General features: G+C 38.7%; 1 protein-coding gene across 2 annotated transcripts in view; it reads right to left on the minus strand.

Moving 5' to 3' along the window:
• Nucleotides 1-21932, minus strand: part of prpf8 (pre-mRNA processing factor 8) — a 45301-nt gene extending 23369 nt beyond the window's left edge. Inside the window, exons 1-20 of one of the 2 annotated variants that reach the window (XM_080210978.1) lie at nt 21833-21932; nt 19424-19528; nt 18856-19024; nt 16595-16759; nt 15821-16039; nt 14772-14984; nt 13219-13344; nt 11800-11905; nt 11370-11680; nt 10194-10383; nt 9110-9229; nt 8195-8329; nt 7584-7713; nt 7203-7399; nt 6171-6377; nt 5642-5805; nt 5357-5483; nt 5029-5221; nt 4428-4615; nt 277-515 (exon numbers count right to left, since the gene is read on the minus strand). In XM_080210978.1, coding sequence (XP_080067104.1) covers nt 277-515; nt 4428-4615; nt 5029-5221; nt 5357-5483; nt 5642-5805; nt 6171-6377; nt 7203-7399; nt 7584-7713; nt 8195-8329; nt 9110-9229; nt 10194-10383; nt 11370-11680; nt 11800-11905; nt 13219-13344; nt 14772-14984; nt 15821-16039; nt 16595-16759; nt 18856-19024; nt 19424-19517 — 3293 coding nt within the window. In that variant the 5' untranslated portion in view covers nt 19518-19528; nt 21833-21932. Of the gene's footprint in view, nt 1-276; nt 516-4427; nt 4616-5028; nt 5222-5356; nt 5484-5641; nt 5806-6170; nt 6378-7202; nt 7400-7583; nt 7714-8194; nt 8330-9109; nt 9230-10193; nt 10384-11369; nt 11681-11799; nt 11906-13218; nt 13345-14771; nt 14985-15820; nt 16040-16594; nt 16760-18855; nt 19025-19423; nt 19529-21799 lie in introns of both variants that reach the window. The other variant, XM_080210977.1, reaches the window with a different exon arrangement.
• Nucleotides 21933-22283: the final 351 nt, after the last annotated feature.

Raw genomic sequence — 22283 nt, forward strand, 5'->3', positions numbered from 1 at the left:
CCAATGGGTCCCAGGGTAAGTTTGCACTTCTGGACAATTGCCATGTAAACCTTACACGGGAAGGTCCAAAGGGGATTCCCGTTACATCTTTGGGGTGTTCCCCCCACCATCCAAACTAATATGACACTGGGGAGCTTGAACATTGCAACCCATGATTTTGACTACTTCGATTACATTGTATATAGGATGCAATTTTATAGAGCAATTGTTACAAAAAAGTTACAACCCACTTAATGTTGTCTTATATTGAGCCTTGGTTAAGAAAATACTTCTTACCTGAAAAAAATGTGAATACGCTCAATATATCTGCAGAAAAGTCTGACAGGATGGGCTACTTCTGTGGCAACGTCCTGGTAACTCAGAAAATCGTTTGGCATCTGTGGTGGACCGGCCATTTCACTGGCTCTATGGAGACCCAATACAAGCAGATCCAGCACCAGCCCATAGTACTGGACAATGAAGGAGGCAAACTGAAGCCCTCGGATAATGCCATAGGAATTGGTGTGGTTCATGTCCTTTTGTGTAAAGAAGAAAAAAAGTCTGTTCTAAAAAGTAATGTTTCAGAACACTGAAGGAAGCTATAATAAAGTAATAAATGCACTTGCACTGTCAATAATGCAATCTAATTCGGAAAGCATTTGATACAATAGTGAAAGTGAAAAGCCACCAAACTCTTGGAATACACCCAATTACGCATCTCAGTAAGCCTCAATTGCTACTGCAATTTCTATAGCTGCACTAATTGATTTGAAGTCCTGAAAGGCATCAAGAAGAGATTACAAAACTACTTTAGCTACGTTCAATTTAGAAGGAAGCACACGGAATCCTGTGCTTTATAAATACAGGCAGAATACAAAAGCAAAGTAGTCCTGGTGAATATTTGTAATATATTGATTCAGCCCCATCTGGAATATTCTGAACATTGAATTTCAGGAAGGATGTTAAGGCATGTTAAGGCGCAGAAAACGTTTGTGGGAATGATTCCAGGGATGGGGAACTCCAGTAACTCAGACTGGACAAACTAGGATAGCTCTCCTTAGAGAAGTTTGAACAGAGATTTGATGGAAGTATTCAAAGTCATGAGGAGTCTGGACAGAGCAGAGGGGGAGGAATGGAGGAAGCGTTGAGATCAAAGGAATATTGATTTTAAATGAATGGCTAAAGCACCAAAGGCAATACAAGGGAAGACCTTTTTACATAGCCAATGATTAGAATTTGGAATACACTGTCCTCAAGCATCCTGGAAGCAAATTCAGTTGTGGTTTTCAAAAGAAAATGAATCATTTTCCGGAAAGAAAACAATGTGCAGGGCTACGGGAAAATGATGGAAGAAAACTAGCCGAGTTGCTCTTGCAGAGAATGGCAAAGGCACAGTGGGCTGAATGGCATTCTTTTGTGCTGTAACCAGTCTACGATAACATGACAACAATCTTGATAAGTTGAAACCAACACTACTGCTTTTGCAGCCATCAAGTTTAAGAAGTCGCTTGCTCTAAGTGGATCCCTTAAAGAGAAGCACACCTTCTGGCAGAGAAAAATTCAAAAGGCACAGAATTGTGCAGAAAATATCTCAACTTGCAATGACTGAGCCCCTCCACGGAATGCTGAGAGACTTCGTACTCTTCGCTTCTCAACAAATATGGGTCCATTTAACCTCACGTGCATCCATGTTCTGTAATTCAACTTCACCCCAAGTATGATGGGCCAATTCTACAGAGCATGTGATTCTGCCATCAGCAGAATTTCCAGTACCAAGAGACGACTAAAGGACATCAATGCAAGGGTGCACAACAACTAAGAGTTTTGCCAATGTGCATCAAGTGTCAGGAAATCAGCAAGATGAACCACAAGGTTGCTGGAGTTATGCTGTTGCCATAGACTCTGTGAGGTCAACTATTTCCAAACCAAACAATGCCTTGTGTGCCCTGGAGACATCCAAAATCATACTGTCACCAGCTAGATTACATCATTACCAGACACATCACATTCAGTGTCCTCATCACTTGAAGTTATCACAATGCTGACCGTGGCACTGATTTTTCACTGGTGAGCTGCAAAATCAGGCTCCAACCAAGGGAGCTATTGTACTATAAGAAGAAAGGTCACCCTCTGATCAGTACTTGCCACACTACTGACCCAGAGGACCCAGGAGTTCCTCAAAATCCTCAGTCAGGCTATATATTGGATAACATTGCCAAAGATCAGAGTACTGTGTCAAGAGGGAACATCTGCATTCACTGTGCACAGGAAAAGTGATCAGAGAAATGCTAATCGGTTTGTGGTTTATTGGACTGAAATGAGTCAGATATTGCAAGCGTGGGGAAAGCCCTCAATTATAACCAAGTATCTAACAAACAAAATACAGATGCCCTCAGACCTACCAGAATCAAGTCTAGCAGAATGCTGGGCACTGCACCAATCAATATCGGTCAAAACTCTGCAGCAGCATACAATAGGTTGTTGAATCTGGGGATGTGAGAGATATATGAAGGCAAAGTGTATCAAGAAAATAACAAATCCAGCAGCAACCAAAGCAACTCTCTTCAAGACAAAGTCAAGGATGAACCTAGCAAGCAGATGGAAAGGTGGGTAGGGCACCATCTCAACAGAGAACATGGTCATTGAAAGAGCTCTCAGCCCCATTCCACATTTTCCTCTCATGGAGAGTTGGGCAACAAGTCCACCATAGTGGAGCTCCACAAGGCCATGAACAGTCTTGTTATTGATAAAGCCCCAAGAAATGAAGGCATTTGAGCTGAAATCAGAAAGCTTCTGAGGAAAATAGGCTGTCCACCTAGACTCCAGGCATTATTCTTCCTTTCTGTGAGAACATGCATTGCTTGATCAGTTACAACGGAGCAACGTCAAACGCTTTCAAGATTAGCATCAAGGTGCCCTGCATCAATTTTTCTTGGATTGTTTTCCATGTTGCTTTTGTACGCTTTCAGTGACTCAAATGAGGGTGCCTACCTGCACACTAGAGCTGTCAGCAAACTGTTCAGCTTGGCAAGTTTACATACCAAGTGCGTAATTTCTTAGCCCATGGAGTTGCTGTTTGTTAATGCTTTCCATGCTGAAGTTCACTTATAGCAGCTTACAGATTGGTTCCCCGGGCCTGCAAGGAGTTTGAACTGACAATCAAGGCCAAAGTTATGGGCCAGGATGTAGAGACTCCACCTTCCATTAACAATCCAACTCAGGTCGCTAACAGCGTTACACATCTTGGATCAACAATTAACAGCAACCTGTCTCTTGGTGCCAAAATCAGCACCAGGATTGCTAAGGCAGGAGCTGTCATGTCAAAGTTGAGACACTGAGTGCGAACCAACAGCAAACTAAGCAAAAATACAAAGCTCCACACATGCCAGGCTTGTAATTTCAACATCCTCCTTTACAGTAACCAAGCACAGATAACTTATGCAAGCCAACAGAAGCAGCAAATAACTTACACTGTCCAATGCAAAACATTGGGCATCGCCTGAAAGGACAGCGTACTAAATATGGAAGTACATTTGCATATCGGGACCCTCAGAACGTTTGCTCTCAAGCAGAGGTGACTCAAAGATTGGGGCATCCTCAAAGACATGCCTTATGGCAAGTTTGCTATCGGCACAAGGTCAACTGGTCGCTCATATCTGTGATAGTAGGACGTATGTAAGTGAGATCATGATGTTGACCTGGGTCAGAGACTATGCATGGGAAGACCCTGTCACCCAGCACCTGGGGACAAGCAATTAGGAAGGGTGTAGAAAATACAGGGGAAGGCAGTGATGTAATGAAAATGTCACTCACCAAGTAATTCAAAGGTCCAAGCTAATTCCCAAAACAGAAAATGCTGGAAAATCTCAGCAGGTCTGGCAGTATCTCTAAGGAGAAAAAACAGCTGACGTTTTGAGTCCAGGTGATCCTGACGAAACATCAACTCTTTTCTCTCCTTACAAATGCTGTCAGACCTGCTGAGATTTTCCAGTGCTTTCTCTTTTGGTTTCAGATTCCAGCATCCGCAGTAGTTTGCTTTTGTCCAAACTAATTACTCTAAAGATACAGGTTCAAAGCCCACTTTCAGCAGCTTTTTGAAATTAAATTCAACTAATAAAAATGTGGAATTAAAAACTCAGTTATTGTATTTACCCAATCTGGCCGCCATGTCACTCCAGATCCATAGCAATGGGGCTGATTCTTACCCTCTGAAACAGCCTAAGCTGCTAAGTTGTATCAAACTGTTACAATGCCTAGAATAAACAAATTCCCTCCCTATCACCACCACGACTCCACCTACACAGTATGCACTGCAGCAGTTCAAAGCGGCAGCTCACAGCCATCTTCTCAATTAGGAATAGGCAATAAATGCTGAATTAGCCAGAGATGGCGACGTCCTGTGAACAAATAGTTTTTAAAAAAATCAGCATTCTAGAAACAATGCATACCTTATAATTGATGACAACGTTGTTCTTTGCTGTCATGTAATCAGCAATATTGTGATCCACAATGAGACGTAGCAATCTGTTCAGCAAAGTCAGATCAATTTTCTCATACATCTTCTCAAATCGTGATTCTAACATGACATTGCATTCACCATCAGCTGTCTCCCACACATCTTGAAGATTGTTGATACCTGTGTTAAGTAACCATTAAATACAGATCCTAACATTAACCAAAGCTTGCTTTACAAGGAATATAGAGATTTCTAAAATAGGTCGATACATTTAGTTTTATATAATTTTAGTTGGATAGGTTAATTTTCTCACTGGAAAGATGCAACTTAGCAAGGTCACGATCTCTAGGTTTGCCCTGCATGACTATATAGAATAGGTGACAAATGAAATGAAGATACATATCTTCCAGAACATGCAAGAGGTCTGCTCCTCATCGGAAGCACTTTCCACATACTAAGGTTTAACATTATGAACAGTTCTACTCAATGAGCATTTGGGTGTGGAGGAACTGAAAATCCAAATATACATTTTTTGACCTTTTTTTTGTTAAAAGGTATCAGCAAATGGCATTGAGTGGTAAACATGAACATACCCTGGCACCACTTATATACAAGCGATGGAGGAGGCTCTGTATCAGCTGGCTTAATCCATGGAGGGAATAACCGTCGCTTGTCAGCTTCATACCACAAGTACTGATCAAGGTAAGCATCAGTGATCTTTTCTAATGGTTCAACATCATAAACTGGCACCAGGTGGCTGTACAAATCCATAAATTCAATACCAACCTGTCAGAGAAAAGTAAAAAAAAATCCACAATCATTCCAAAATAGTGAAAACGTTTACGTGCAGTGCAAGATAGCAGTATGCATTTATTTAGAACTAGGTAGGTATAATTTTGAATTTACGATATTTTCACAAACCTCTTTGAAAGCTCTCTGTGTGAGCAAGTGTCGTTTGATCCTGGATAAAGCCTCATGAGGGTTATCATAGGCCTGTTCAATTAAACCCAGTTCCTCCCTCTGTGACTGGTTCAGCCTTGATTTCACACTGAAATTAAGTGCACAATATCAAAGAAGAACATTCATTCCTTTGAAATCTGTTCTATTTTCAACAGATGCTAGCAGGCAGAAATAAAGCTAAGTCAAGTTTCACATCAATGGTTTTAATACATTAATTTTTCATTTTCAACAAGTATGCACACTTACCTGTAAGCTTCTTTGAGTCTTTCCAGAGCCAAGATCAGGAGTTTTGTATCGTGCTTGTAGGAAAGAGGAGGGAAAGGAATTGGAGAGAAACGTCTGCTCTCTAGCCAATGCACAGTGGTGGTGTAGATGGCAACAGCTTCTTCAGCAGTGATGTAGGGACCATCCTAGCCACAAACAGATTTTAATACTTTCAAATAATTAGACCAGACTTATAGACAATTCTTGAGCTTTCAGAGAAATTGTGCAACAAATAAACAAAATCTACCACAAATGGGCCATTACATAAAATCACAAATATTTCATTACAGAATGAAAGCAATTGAAATTCATCATACTGTAAAATAATACTAAGAAACAACATTTCTTTCCACAGCATCTTTGCTATTAGTAGTACTTATAAATGCATTAATTCGAACACTGACATTCTTCCTAATCAGTAACAGGTTTATAAGCTATTCATATTATGTTCTAAAGATTTTCAGCAAAACTTCTAATCTAGTTTATGTTTTTTGATAACATACAAGCTCACCTTCAGATAGTTGTGCTGTCTTTCTTGTTCTGCCTTTAAGTATAATCTGGTTAAGCGACCCAGATTCTTCTTACACACAGTTTTGTCAACAGTTGCTCCACGACGAATACGCTCTCTGTTGTAATGTGCAGTATTTGTCCACCAGTCAGCTTTAGCTTTCACATATCGAAGGATCATGTTCTCAATTGGAGTTGGCAGACCTGGAACCTATAACAACAATATCAAGCCTCAGGCAAGATTTATTTTTTTTTACATTTAAACCACATAATCACAGGTAAACTATAAGGTAAACTACTAGCGAATGCAAAAATAAGCACGCACATTCTATTGAAAACGGAGTTTATAATTAAATCCTGAACAAAAATTATGTCACACCCCATCCCGACAGCTTCACCAATAACATGCAGAGTCTGCATAGGTTTCTTCAGGATGCTCCAGTTTCCTCCGAGTCTGAAAGACACGTTGGTTAGATGCACTGGCCATGCTAAATTCTCCTTCAGCGTACTCAAACAGCGCTGGAATGTGGTGACTAGGGAATTTTCAGTGACTTCATTGCAGTGTTAATGTAAGCCTACTTGTGACACTAATAGATAAACTTTAAACTTTAATGAGAAAAGAAACTGGAAGCTGAACTTCCTGAGCCACAAAAAAATACATATCTAAACACAGGTCATAAATTATCAGTCCCATAAATAATTACATTTTTGGGGAAGCATAATACTCCGTATTCAACATTAATTTGTGCTATATTGTTAATTTCGCTAATGAGACTTCAATAACTGCAAATGGAGTAATGGAGAAAAGAGTGGCTTGAATGTTTTAAAAATACATGTAGGATCTATGTACAGCCAAGGATTCTGTACTTGACTGGATGATAACACTATTCACTGAACAAACCTCGAAGCACTATGTTCAATTTTCTATTCAATTACTGCTGCGAAACACAGAAGTATTAGTGTAAGAGAAAAAAATTTCCAACAGCATGTTCTTGTTTAGAGTATTAATTCATGGACTAATTATTCAAGTACACACCTTCCAGGGAATATTCGCCTTCCAGCATCTCCAAGCCTCACTCAAATGCTGCAAGATTGTCCTGGCCTTGTTTTGTTTGATTCCTTCAGGCATCATATCTAAGATATCGTGCATAACAGCAGCTCGTAACTCCAGATCAAAGTGAGACTCCACACGCTGTTTGGTCACAGTCTTAGCTACCCCCTTGGAATGGCGACCTGATTGGGGAGGGTTGGGAAAAGTGGGAGGTGGAGTAGGTTATTACACTGAATTGAGATTGAAGGCTTTATAAATGTCTTTTAGTCAACAGAGAGGAAGGAGGTAAAAATAAGTTAACCATTCAAGATTTTCTCTTCAGAAAACATGTGAAAGATGCATTTTAAAGACATAAATGTTACTAACCTTCAAACTGTCTGGCAAGCAGGTTTCCCAACCATCTCTCTAACAGAGGAGTTATACCCCTCATGAAGAACAGCCACACTCTCCATCCAGCAGCCCAGAATCCACAGCCTGGTCCTTTACCTACTGGTCCCTATAAAATTAAGTGATAACAAAAGTAATTATTAGCAAACTACCTGTGGTCTTAAAAAACACATATCAAGTATACGCATTATAGTAAATGTTGATTTTTTTTAAACAGCTTGGGTTTAAAAACTGAGAGTTTTACATAACAATCCAGTCATAGACTGGAAGATGGCATTTCCTTTCCAAATAGAGAAGAAAAAACAAATGCACATTAATCTTTTACCAAAACGTCTAAGAACAGCAGAAGCCAAGGCAAGAAAACATGTTCAGCTATTGAAAAATATGATTTGATGGGTAGTGGCGGGATGATGAAACATTTTTCAAAATGCTTAAAAAATGTTGTCAAAACATCAGAAAAATGCTAACGGTGCTAAAAGAACAAACGAAAATCATATCAACATTCTGTAACTCTGACAGATCAAGCCTGACTCCACTAAAATTCACAACGGTAACATAAGGTGTTTTTATAATTCAAACTTAGTGCTTACTGTGTTAAATCTGTAATAGATGAGGTGCTTCAGATCTTTACACATTCGAATCTGTCTCATCAGCTTGTACTTGTACCTGTACATTCCAGTCAGTTGTCCGACATGAGCGAAGATATATTGCAATCCATCTGACAACTAGAGACAAACAACAAATCACAGTTAATTTCATAGATTCAGAGTCTAGCTATGAATGATCTAAACAAGCTAAGAAATGATCCTTTCCTAATCGATATACCAAATTTGTACGCATTTGTTTTGATGCATGTTTAGACAAAATCTGTATAGTGTAAATTGGGTTCCAAGATTCAAAGTGACTCTGAAGCCAAGTGGGGGATTATGCTCATCCAGAGTCTTACTCCACTTCACTCGAATGTCATAACCCAGACTTGGGCTTCAGTTGCAGATTAAGTGCTCCAGAGGTGCAAAGCAAAACAATTTTCTTACGGTCGTAGCCTAAACACCCAGAATGGCAAGCTTGACCCCTACATTGATTCCCATCCAATACACTAATTAATGGAAATACATAACGTAATGCATTTAAATTACTTTTTTACCGTTAACGCACTTAGGCGATTACGTGTACAAACAACAGAATCATTCTAGTCTGTTTCATGATAATCAGAGAATGGCTCAACATCACTTAAACACTGAAGCATATTAATAACTAATTCTTCAAACATGTGCAAGGATCAAAAGGTGTTAAGCCCATTTGTTAAATTGTAATTTATAGATTAATTTGAAACAATGTAAAAAGTAGCAACTTCAAGACAGAAATCTTGGAATTTGTATTTGGTATTGCCTCCAGATTAAAACTTTCCATTGCAAAATCTTGAAGGTTTTGGCAATGCTATGTGTGCACAATATACTTGAAATAGTTTCTGCATTTACAGAAGTTTCAATCTTAAATTGATGTACCTGGAAGGCGTCTACATTCCCCAACCTGTACTGTACGTGACTGTCAACAACAAGCTTTGTCAAACGTAGCACCTCACGGCACAAATGGAACGCATTGCCAAATCTGGATTTTTTACGTTCCTGTAAAAATGAACATATTGGTAATTTTTCTACACCATCATTAGAGATTGCAAGTAATCGTTCAATATTTACTACTGTATCTTCAGATGAAACACCATAATTTTTATTCAAAGAAAACAAACTTGCACAACCTCCTGGCTTTATGGCCAATGTGACATCTGTAAACAGCAACAAGTTGTGCTCAGAAAAGATAAATGACAGATTGTGGTAGGCCCTTGGGAGAACTTTCCTGATCTTCTCAAGAATGCAATTGAACCTTTAACCTAATAAGAAAGGCATAGCCCTGATTTAACATCCCATTGAAAAATGGCACCCCCTTGGTACTATACTAAAGTTAAAGCATTCAAATCTCTGGAATGAAATTTGCACCCATATTCTGACTCAAGAGTGTTGCCACTGAGCCAAGGCTGATGTTTGTGTTTGAAGAGGCTACCTAGATGGATAATTCAATTCAGTTCACTGAATTATAAAAAGCACAAGCACTTTGAAAAATGCAGCCAAGTCTGTTGGTGGGTTACAAATCACAAATTTCATTTTTTTAAAAGCTAACCTATTACGTTTACATTGTATGCACATGAATTCTGATTTAGCCAAATTACAGTAAAGGCAACATTTTTGTTCTTGTAAGTTGAGCCAGGTATAATGGAGCTGCTACGTAAAGTGCTGTCATTTCAACAGTAAACTGCAAAGACCAACAACATAGCAGTTTTAGTTTCAACAGGAAAAAAAACAATAAGTGTTAAAAAACAATGTGTTAAGTGTGAAAGATCAAAGGAGATCAAAACATAAAATGATTGTCCATTTCAATAATTCCGAAAGAGTTTTGATATTCCTTAACTGAAATGAATACAATTGTCAAATGCTGGATTTAGTTTAACAGATCTCCTTCATATCATAACTGCACTGCCAGTTGTAGAGACGCTTTACTACTAAAGGCTGAACTCGAGCCCAAGTTAATTTTTACCTTAGTAGTGAGGGTTTTCACTGGCTTCAGGTTGAAGTTGTAGTCTAGATGCAGATAATTCAGATTCTTACGATGGATTAACAAATTCAGCATGTTGTAACCCTGGCGACAAACCTGGAGGCCTACCTCTACCCAATCAAGTTTGGTTGACTGGAAAAATTTTGTTGATTTGAATGAACGGAATAAGTACCTGAAGTGGGAAGAGTGAAACGTAAACATTAAATCAAGGTTGAAAACCTTTTCTTCCCCAGTTAAAAGCTAATTTTATTTCATAAGTGGTCAGTTCAGCCTTAGGTATGTGAACCACTTTTGTGTCAATGTCAGGAGATGCTCTGAACTAATATGGGAAACTGGCCCTTCCATTTTCCCAAGTAACTTGGACATGGCTCATTTTCAGGATGTTGGTATCTACTAAGACTGGGGGTTGTTTGCCCACCTCAGATATTATAATATTCTAAAAAAATTCAGGCAAAATGATTTTGAACACTCTTAGATATTGAACAAGGTCCACAATCAGAAGCGAAATGAGACAACAGAAATATCTCTCTGCTCACTATAAAAGTTGAATATAAGCAGGTTGGAATGGCATGCTTGGACAGCACAAGGAAGCAGAAAGAACTATATTCAGCATTTCTCCTTGCCACGTGTTACAAGTGTCACACCATGCAAACAAGTGCTTGTGATTGAGAATGGGTAGCCAAAACCAAAAAAAATTCTATCACCACATCTTTAAAGATGAATAACTCCCCTTCCTATTTTGTATAGGAGTCATTCATTACTTTTATCCAGGAGGATTTGGTATACAGTTCATTCTTTTTGGCGATGAGGACTAGAAAAGTTATGACGAGATCAATTTAATTTCATTTGTCAATCTAGCACAATTTCTCAGTCCTTAAATAATAGATATGTTCAATGTCCGGCAAAGAACTGAAAACCTCTACCATCTGCTTAAGAACAGATGATCTTGCACCAGTACTGCTGATCATTTGGTCTTTCACACTTGCTTCTCTATGCAAGTCTGGTGTGTCCCATTACTGATTCTCAAAAGTATCAGAGCTTATAACTTACTAGTCATTAAACAAATAGTTAGATTACAGAGATGCAGAACATTTTAATTTTTCATTGCACTGGCTTGCACTCTTTGAACAAAACAAAATTATAGAATACTCAACCAACCTTTTCTTCTGTGCTTTGGGTGGTCTGTGTTTAAGTGCATTCAGTACATAGTATTTCAGAAGCTTCTGGTAAGAAACCCTGACTTTGACTGGCTGCCCTGCTGGACAGTGCTCACGGTACCAGTTCTTAACTAATGGGATGTCAAGTGCTCTTCTTGTTTTTCCGGACCTCAAGTTAAACGGTCTTGGTGCCCAAAGCAATGCAATGCCATTGGCAGTATGGTCAGAATACAAAGGAGAATCTTTCAGGAATGGTTCCATACAATCAGGAAGTTCAAACTCTTCGTCATCATCAGGTAATGGTTCCTGGCTCTGAAATGAAAGGCAAAAGCATGCGATAATCTTTGGTTCATTGTATTTCAAAAACTAAACAGTCTAAAAAGTAGAAATTCATTGCAATAGCAAGGCTATGCTAGTATAGAGTTGATTACCTTTACAGAGTGTCTGTGTGAGATTGGATTAATCAATGGGTCAAAATAAAAAGCTGGCAAATCTGGATCCTCAGTTTTAATGAACACAACATTTGGTGTGTGGTACCTAAAATTGAAATAAAAGATTAAGTGAAGGCTAAAATAACAGCAAATGTCAAATTTAGCAGGCCCCTCATCCAGAACATACAATTCTGTCGGAGAATAGATTCATGGATGTTAAAAGACTACTCTTCATGTACAAGCCTTTGATTTCACCACTGGGCATCACGCCAACATACCACTGTCTAACCCCCATTTACAATAAGTCTGACAACACCAGGTTTAAGTCCAACCGATTTATTTGACAGCAAACTTGCAAGCTTTTGGGGTTTGCCCCTTCGTCAGGCGACACAGTAGCACACCTGGAGGAAACCCACGCAGACACAGGAAGAACATGAAAACTCCACATAGTTAGTGACCCAAGCCAGGAATCGAACCCAGGACCCTGGTGCTGTGAAGCAGAAGTGCTACCGTGCTGCCTCAAGGCAAGATAACTTCAAAAGGCCACTCAAAAGCTGATTTAGACAGTCCTGTCAGGTAGAAAGAATCAGGTACTGGTACGAAACCCTTTAACTAGCACTCTGACAGCATTTTAATGCACCGTACCTTTCCACACACAATAAAGTAAATGTGCAATTTTGCTGTGAATAACAAGAAGTGAGACTGGGTGAAACCATAAGACATAGCAGCAGATGTAGATCATTTGGCCCATTGAGTCTGCTCTGCCATTCAATGAAATCACAACTGATCTGATAATCCTCAACTCCACGTTCCCGCCTTATCCCAGTAACCCTTGATTGCCTTACTGATTAAAAATCTGTTTATCTCAGTCTTGAATAGATTCCAAGGGATCACGAGGCCGTGCAGATGACTTCATTTTTATATAAAAATAAATTACATAAGGGACATATATAACTTTTGTAAATTACCACTAATCAAGCCAGCGTGGTCACAATGGCCCAACAGTAACACTAAGGGAGACCACAATGCTACAATGAAATATTGAGCCTGAACTTCCTAGCTTCCTAGAAAGCTAATCCTTTCTTGCCCAGTGTTCCAACTCAGACTTAGTGAGAACCATGTACAGCAGCATGCTCCCAAGGCTGTCAATTTTTAAAATCTAACTTTTCCTGAGTAACTATTATAGCAAGACAGGTGGAACAATCCAACTTTTACAATTTAGGACATACGCTTGGTTGTTTCCTTTTGCAGAACACACACACGTGTACAAACACACACGCACAATTTAGAAGATGGATGTTTCAAAAGTTTCCCAATTTCCTGGCCAACTAACAATAATAAATATACATAATTAGTGCAATTATGGTACACATTCTAAATCTAGAATAGAGATCAAATGATTTACACTTGTCTACTTACCAGGTGAGATGAACATGATGGGGTAGGTTATTGTACAGATACGGGAATGCTATTTTGTACTCTGTTCTGATTGGTTGTCTAATAATGATCTTATTGATGTCATTGAATTCATTCCAATCTTCATCCCTAACAGAGATAAAATTCAAATGGTCAAAGTTATAACATTTCAATTGTTTAACAGGAGACTAGTTGCATATCATGAAATTCAAAGAATCGTAGTTTCTTGCTATAGGTCAGCACAAGACAAAAAAAACTCCAAAAAACATGCAAGTTATAAGACAGATTTTTTTAAAAAAACTCAGAGTTGGCAATAGAACATAGAACATTACAGCGCAGAATGGTATGGCACAGCTCTGATCAGGAATCAATTCACTGGGACATGACTCAAAAGCTTCAGCTTCAGCCTGACAGTGTCCCAATTTACAAAGCTTACACTTATCTAACTGATTACTAGATAACAATGACAAGCTCAATTACATAGAGTAGTTAAGTCTAAAATCTGCTAATTTCTATGCTGCAAACTATTTGCTCATTGTTAACGAAATATGTCCATTCATGCAATATACTGCACCAATCAACCTTAAAACAGTCAAAAACCATTTGATAAGGCACCACCTTATCAACTTACAGAAAGCATAATGATTAGCACTAGAAATTGAGGGGGGAATGTGACAATTGGAATAAAGAAAGCAAAGGGGGTAAAACAAAATTCTAGAAATTTAAAAAAACTTGGCGAGTGATATTCCAAGAGGTTAATCTTATTTACTATTTACAAATTACTTAGCTGGGCAAAAAAATAGACAGGCTAAAAATGTGAAGTTATCAACTAGGAAATAAAAGGCAGATTCAATGTCAAAATTTTACAAAAAGACAAGGGGATCTGACCATGTAGACACAACATGATTGAAGCAGTGAAAAGGCCATTAAAAAAAATTTGAAACTTTGACTCTGTACCTTAGATATATGAGGTAATGCTGAACTTGCACAGGGCCTCCACTGGGTTGTAATTGTGAGTACAATGCAGTTTTGGCACCCTATCATAGGAATGGCATAAAAGTAATAGGAGAGGTGCAAAATCTTCACCAAGATATTGGCAAAATTATGTTATGAAGTCGGAACAATTAGGAATTATTCAGCAGGGTGGGAAAAGTTACAACATTGGCAATAATTTATAGAGATTGTGCCTACTATTTAGTAAATGGTAACAAGACAGTAAATGGTAAATAAGAGTTAAGTGAAATGTTTTTAAAAATGCCCGCAAAGAGGGTAGAAAGAAAGTGGAATACTGTCACACACAGTTGTTGAAGTTGAGTGCATAAATAATTTTAAAACAAAATCAGATATCTGAAAAGTTAGAAGGGACACAGGAACAAGAGGGAAAATAGGACGGCTCACACCAGTGAAAAGTTGATGTACAAAATGCTCTTGATCATTGCTGAAGAGCTCAGGATTCTGATTAACCACTGTCCAATCTATTAGAAGTACCAATGGTAAGCTACTAAATTCACTGCTCACTTAATATCATGATACAGGATTCAAAATAAAGTCCTTACTGAAGATTCACATCCCGAACCAGAGGCTCAAACTTTGGTCCACCTGGAATTGCCATGTTGAGAGCTTTGGAAGTAAAAAATGCTTTCAGATCAAACAGATAGAAGTAGTTGTCATCCACTAAATCAGTTAGCAACTGATTAGCCAGGCGATAAAGAGTGGACATCATTGGTAAAGTAAACTGCCAGCGACGATAAGTAGATCCATTCACATACCTAAAATGGGACAAAATAATTCTCAATTCAAATACTTTAAGTGCACAACTTAATATCATAGTGAATTGTGACGTTTGGACATGGATTAGTAGTTAAGCAGGTTAGCTTAATTGTGATTTTTCCATTTCAACAAAGCAGCTGTAGACCAAAGCAATTATTGTACAGAGTAAAAATAAGCATTCAGAAAATCTGAGTTACGAATGCTAAGAACTTCACTGCTAATAACGAAATATAAAAAAATGACAAACAGCCCAATTGTTATCACCCTTAACATGTTCCTCTCCTGAAACCAGTCATTTAATTTGGGATCTGGGTCCAGAGGTTCCAGTAACATTCTGGTTCTTCATTTTTGGCCAATCATGACAACGTGAGACAATTAAAATACACGTTATTATGGTATTAGATCATGGAAACATCACTATCAAGCCTAAAGTACCCACATCTATTTTCTAATGCTCACCAAATTATGAAATAGGACCATAGCTGGACAAAAGATTTCTCTATCTTATTTTACTTCGATTGGCTATAAAAAGAATAGTGCTTTACCTTATTTTGATATGAGTGGGATTTTGCAATCAGTGGCAAAGAAAGAGGTCGTTGTTGACTTCAAGGTTAACTGCCCACAAAGATCTAGCGAATTTGTGGTGTGGGCTTTCCCAACTGCAGTTTAAATTTAACGCCAAATTAAAGAGATGTCATGACATGCAGCAACAACGATGTCAACAAACAGGCAATAACAAAGTTAAATCAGACAATTGTCTAGATTTTGTTTAACTACTTTGTTAGGCATTCAATTTTGATTACATCAATGCGCTGTACAAGAAATAAAGCCTTACTTGGGGTTGTCTTTGAGCGGTTGGTGATCATATAACCACTCAGCTACTGGTCCGTCCTCTTCTGAATCAAGTTCCATCTGTATGGCTTCAAGTGGCTCCACATCAAGTATATTGTCTGCATAATCCAGTGGAGGCTCCTCATCATCAAAAGGAGGAAACCGCATCCTTTTAAAATGTCGCCTATCACGTTTTTCACGTCTCATCATAATCCACATGGTTCTAATGAGAAAGGACTTTTGTTATTGCATTTTGTTACTAAAATGCCCTCTCTGTGCTAAAATGCAGCTCCTTATCACATGGCAATGGAACAACAATGAACTTTTTCCCTGCTGAGATAGGAAAATGTTCATTCAGGAAACATACTTCATGGGTTCACTTTTAACTGTAAATTCCCTACCAGAACAATGGAAAATCATATGGATAAATAAGATAAATAAATCCAAGCAGATTGCTTCTGAAAGATGAATGCAAGACTGTGTGCTTTTTGAGGACACATGGTTCAACTTCAGCTGAAATAACGGAAATCCAGGACTGCAGTGTTTGAAATCAGAAAATCTAATCTTTGATACAATAGTAACAGGCATTAAGTCCTGATGCTTTAACAAAAATTGTGTTCCATTAATTATGGAAAACACTGAAAGCCACAAAATTCATCATCCTTATATCATTCAATTTGATGTCGAGGTGATTATGGGCAGAACACAAAAATACTTCATAAATAACTGCAAATATACGTAAGTTGAAAGCCCCTGAAAAATTCAGCACTTCACTTACCCCCACTGAGATATGTAAACTGGTTCAATAACCCATGGGATCTCATTAACAAATGAGATTGCGCCTGTGATGTGGTACAAAACCGAAACATCTCTTATCTGCTCCCATGGCATAGGCATGTTCTCCAGTAGTTTCAGAACAGCATGCGGCATGTACTTCAGAGCACTGGAGGATATACAAAAGACAATTACCAATATATTAGTCTTAGTCAAACAACCTGTTATATGTTATGTTAATAATACATTTCACATTGTACTTTAGAGAAAAAAAATCAATTTTGTTTCTAGGGTAAACAATTAGCTTAATATTTTAGATGTGTCATATTTAATACATATATTTACAAATTGATGTTTACAAATTTAAAAAAAACTGATTTTTTAATAACTAGAATAAAAAATGACGCACTAAAATTTTGAGAATAGGGTAATGCTTGAAGCTATTAAATGCACTCTCGAATATACTTCATAAGTTCAGCCACAAGTAAACCTGCAAGTTATTTTGGTGAACTTCTTCAACGTCATCTGTAAATAAAAAGCTATACTACAAACGTACGAATATAGCAACTTGGAAATTTTAAGTGCTCTAGCTTGGTATATGTACAACTTAAAAAGACAAAGCCTCACTCCGCTCAAGCAGTAGTCTTTAATTCAATTCCTCAATCCATCCCAAAATACAGACTCTATCACATCAAGAATTCCAAACAGAACAGGTCAAAATCTAGGGCTAACATGTCATTTAGAGAGACCAAACAGTACGAAACCAGAAATACTCACTACTAAAATAGGGCTTTAGGATTGTAATCTTTATAGTAGGCAATTCATGCAATATCCATATACTGCATAAGTAATGTTCAATTCTGTCAATCGTTGTAGCTTTTAGATCTTCATTCCCCTACTGCTGTCTCGCTGCTACCCCACCTCTACCCAGATCATACCTCGTAACACTCTTCAGTACAAACTTAAGTACTCAACAAGATGAGCACTGGAGGTCAAGGCAACCCAGTAGCCATACAAGCATGCATTAAAACTCTAAAATTATAAGACCATAAGACATAGGAGCAGAAGTAGGCTACGTGGCCCATCAAGTCTGCTCCACTATTCAATGAGATCATGACTGATCTGATAATCCTCAAGTCTGCTTTTCTGCCTTATCACTATAACCCTTGATTTCCTTATCTATTAAAAATCTGTCTATCTCAGCCTTGAACACCAGCCTCTACAGCTCTCTGTTGTAAAGAACTCCAAAGATTCACCACCCTCAGAGAAGAAATTCATCCTCATCTCTGTCTTAAATGGCTGACCCTTTATTTTGAGATTATGCCCTCTGGTCCTAGACTGTCCCAAAAGGAGAAGCAACTTCTCAGCATCTAGCCTGTCATGCCCCATGAGAATTCTGTGTCTCAATAAGGTCACCTCACATCATTCTTCAAAACTTCAATGAGTATTTGCATAAACTTTAGATGCACAAGGCAGGTTTTTTTTTTAAAGTAGTGTGTATTGGGTGCCTGGATCTCACTGCCAGGAGAGATAATGGAACTTTTACACTGACTTTTAAGGGGCATCTTGACAAATACATGAATAGGATGGGAATGGAGGGATATGGTCCCTGGAAGGATACAGGGTTTTAGTTGAGTCAGGCAGCATGGTCGGTACAGGCTTGGAGGGCCAAAGGGCCTGACTGTGTGCTGTAATTTTCTTTGTTCTTTGAGTACAGGCCCAACCAACCAAATTTTTCCTCATAAGAAGGATCAGCCTAAGAAGGAACCTTCTCTGGAACGCCTCCAATGCCAGGATACCTTTTCTTAGATAAGGGGACCAAAACTGTTCACAGTATTCCAGCAGTGTTCCATGACTTAATCAATTGCCAGTAGATGCTGGTCTAGCCAGAGACACCCTCATCCCATAAATGAAACTTTTAAAAAAAATCCAAAGTATAAACAAAGTATAAACAAAAATCAAATACGCAAAATCTAGAGTAAATACATCATGCATAAAGATATATCCATTATTTTGGATTTTTCCCTGCAAAGTATCTTACTGTTGACTTGCACTTTCCTCTTCAACTGAGAAAAGAGCAAACTGTTGTTATGCTCTGGATTATCATCCAACTGCTTACTGTTTAAACCAAAAATGGGTTAATGCTTCCTTTAATATAGTAATAAGTAGAATTCAAGAACAAAACATTAAACATTGAATCCCAGAGCATAACTGCAATTTAATTGTGCTACTGCTATTGTTCGCCATATTGACTAAGTTTCTTACCCAAGGTAGACTCTCTTGTCGTGCCTGAATTTGCGGTTTGTCATGTCACCATGATCACGAATTATTTTTCGGACATGCTCAGGGGGCATGTCCTCCTTTTGCGCATCCACAAAACCAAACTTTCTCTTCTCAGCATACCGCTTAGCTTGAAGTTGCTGCCATTTCCTAGCTGGAAAAACATTTAATTATGATGAAAAATGAAAAGGTGAGGTGACACTGGAAAATTCTATGACTGACCACCATGTTAAAACAAATTGCTGTAACTCCTTAAAAAATGTTCCATGATTTGATTTGATTTATTACTGTCATTAACCAATAGCTAATAAATGCTGGCCTAGCCAGTGATGCCCACGCCTCATAAGTTAATCTAAAAAAAATCAGAAATAATGTTGGAGCATGAGCGAAAATCAAAATCTTGAGTAAATCAACCACGTACAAAGATATAACCATTATTTGACTTGTTCCCTGCAAAGTACTTCTGTACTTCAACTATTTGGGGGCGGGGAGAGAATAGAGGTTAATACATGAATGTATCAGAATGTATCACATTAACTCAGAAATTTCTTACCTTTCTCTTGCAGTTTTTCTTCAGACATGTAATCAGGTACAGGGACCGGAACTGGATTGGGCCCAGGTGCAGCCCTGTACTGAAATGCCGCCATGTTTGTAGATCCTGAGGAAAAAGACAGATTTCATTTAATTATCTACAAATCCATGTGAAAAATTATAATGTCCAGATGGATTAACGCGAGTTTCTAATTTTGTCAAGTTGTTATAAATGAGGTCGTTCCTAATTAAAATGATTTGGCCGATATCCATTCAACATCCATACATTTGATTGCCTAAAGGTTTAAAAATGTTCTGTAAATACGTTAACTGGAGTAATAAAATGATTGCTGCATGAGATGCAATGTGCGTTGATGCAAGTATAGTCCTTAGTCCTGACTTTTATTCCAAACCAGTGGCAACATAAAGAACAATGTGAATTAAACTGGTTCAGATTAAACGTCAACATAGTGACATCCAGTTCATTTCATCCAAATCAGGTTGGCAATCCACCACACACAAACTGTAACTGCAGATCTAAGGGTCTGCAAAATTTATAATTACAACAAAAAGAATTCTTCTGACACATTAAGTTTCTTCCTAGACAAATGCAGAGTATAGTAGAAGTTCTGATTTTCTTTTTACTCAGCCATGAATATGTAACACATGCTTTAATAATTTTCTGAACACCTATATTTGCAATTGCTAACACTTGAAATATGTTTTAAAATATTCTTCTCATGTTTTTGAGTGTGCAAATTGAAGTTTTGAATAATATTTTAGAAAAAAAGGTAATCGGCATTTTATATGTAACACTCAGATTTCAAGTTACATCTAGTTCAGTTGCTTGTATTTTGACATGAGCCAAAAGGTTTGACTTCCAAAATAGAATGGGAGTTCTTAAACTCCTCTGACAGTAGTGCAAAATTCCAGTGTGCTGCACTGTCCCTAAAGCTGGGGAAAATATCACACCCAAAACAATTCGAAGAAACAGGTACAGTTCTTTTGGTGCCTGGACAACAGATCCCTATCCACCAATGTGTCCAAAAAAAGTGAACTGGTCATTCATATAACTGCTATTTGTTTTAACATTTTTGAGCGGAATGGCTGATCCATTTGTTTACATAACATACACTCCAAAGAATTGGTTTTATATATGACTTTTCAATATTGTACAGTGGTATCTAAAGCTAATAGATAGCAGCTAGATTATTTTGCCCAGCGCCCCCAAAAGCAGCACTGCTGCCTCACAGCACCTGAGACCCAGGTTTGATCCTGGCTCGGGTCATTGTCAGTGTGGAGGTTGCACATTCTCTCTGTGTCTGCTATGGTTTCCTCCCAGTGCTCCGTTTCCTCCCACACTCCAAAGATGTATGGATTAGGTAGATTGGCAATGCTAAACTGCCCCTTAGTGTCGGGGGACTAGCTGGCATAAACATGTGGGGTTACAGGATAGGGCCTGGGTGGGATTGTGATTGGTGCACACTCTGATGGGCCAAATGGCCTCCTTCTGCACTGTAGGATTCAATTCTAAGTATGTGCATCAAAACCCAAGCTGTGCTTACTGAAATGTTAATTCTGCTTCTTTCTTTACAAACACTGCCTGAATATTTCCAGCATTTTCTGTTATTTCAGATTTCTAACATCTGCAGTATTGTGTTATTAACTCACACCGAGGGAAAAATTTCTTTCCATTTTCCACCAAGTAAAACATTCATACCAAAAATCCCACTGCTATCACCTTTACATGGTTGCAAGTTTTTCCATGCCATGCATCAGTGATTTAAAACCACAAACTCACTAAGAGCCCAGTGTAACCCTGACAGTTGAAAATTTTCAGTACGCTAGAGGCATTGGAGGAGCAATTGTCTTGTGTTGTTATTCTACATCTTCCTAACATTCAGAAGACACGGTAAAATTTTCAGCCATATCAGGGGGAGGTTTTATAATGTAAGGACTTGGTTCAATTTTACTTAGAATCCCGACGTTGTAGAAGGAGACCATTCAGCCCATCGAGTTTGCACCAACATTTACCCAGGTTTACCTTGTAACCCCGCTAATCTTGGGGGATTTAGCATTAGCAATTTAGCATCGCCAATCCATTTAATCTGCACAATTTGGGGCTGCGGACGGAAACTGGGAACACCCGGAGGAAAGAATGTGCAAGTGATGCAAGGAAAAAGAGAACAAAAGGGGGTGGGGGTTAAGGACTAAACAACTGCACCTCTCTCTCTAGCTCCCCCAGAGTTGGCAGTGAGATCCTGGAGCTGCTCGAGACCCTTTCTGCAGGAACTCCTACAATGCAAACCAACTAGGCCGCAACCCAAGCCCAGCTAAAAGATGGGCCACGCTCGCCCTCCATTCACTTCAACCCACCCATCCCGCGGACCCAACTCACAGAATAAACGGCGATCGGCCCACTCAAACCCACCGGTGCGGTGAGAAGCCAAGCAGCTGTTTATTCCCTCATCCGCCACTAGGCCTCAGGCTCCACTCACTCCGCCCGCCCGCGAGCGAGGCTGCAACGCACGGCACCCGGATGCCCAGGGGCGGGACTTCCGGCGACACAAGCGCACCTTTCCATTGGCCCACTGTTCCTGATTGACAGCCGTTCCATCCAATCAGAATGCGGCAGCCTCGACCCCACCAAGTCACACCAGTGCTGAGGGAAAACACATCACATTTCTCCAAAAAAACAAGTATTTTTTACAAGTGAAGTTTGCAATAGATCTGCCAGCGTCTGAAATATTTAAAAAAAAACAAGCCACTGATTCACAGTTAGACATTCTTTGCCAACATTTGGTGATAAGCTATTCAGCTAAATTTCGTGCATCTTTGTGTCTGTCGAAGGAAATTGGCATTTTCGTAGAATCCCTACAGTG

The sequence above is a fragment of the Carcharhinus amblyrhynchos genome, chromosome 23, assembly GCF_965287045.1.
Source record: "Carcharhinus amblyrhynchos chromosome 23, sCarAmb.v2.hapA, whole genome shotgun sequence".
Taxonomy (NCBI): domain Eukaryota; kingdom Metazoa; phylum Chordata; class Chondrichthyes; order Carcharhiniformes; family Carcharhinidae; genus Carcharhinus; species Carcharhinus amblyrhynchos.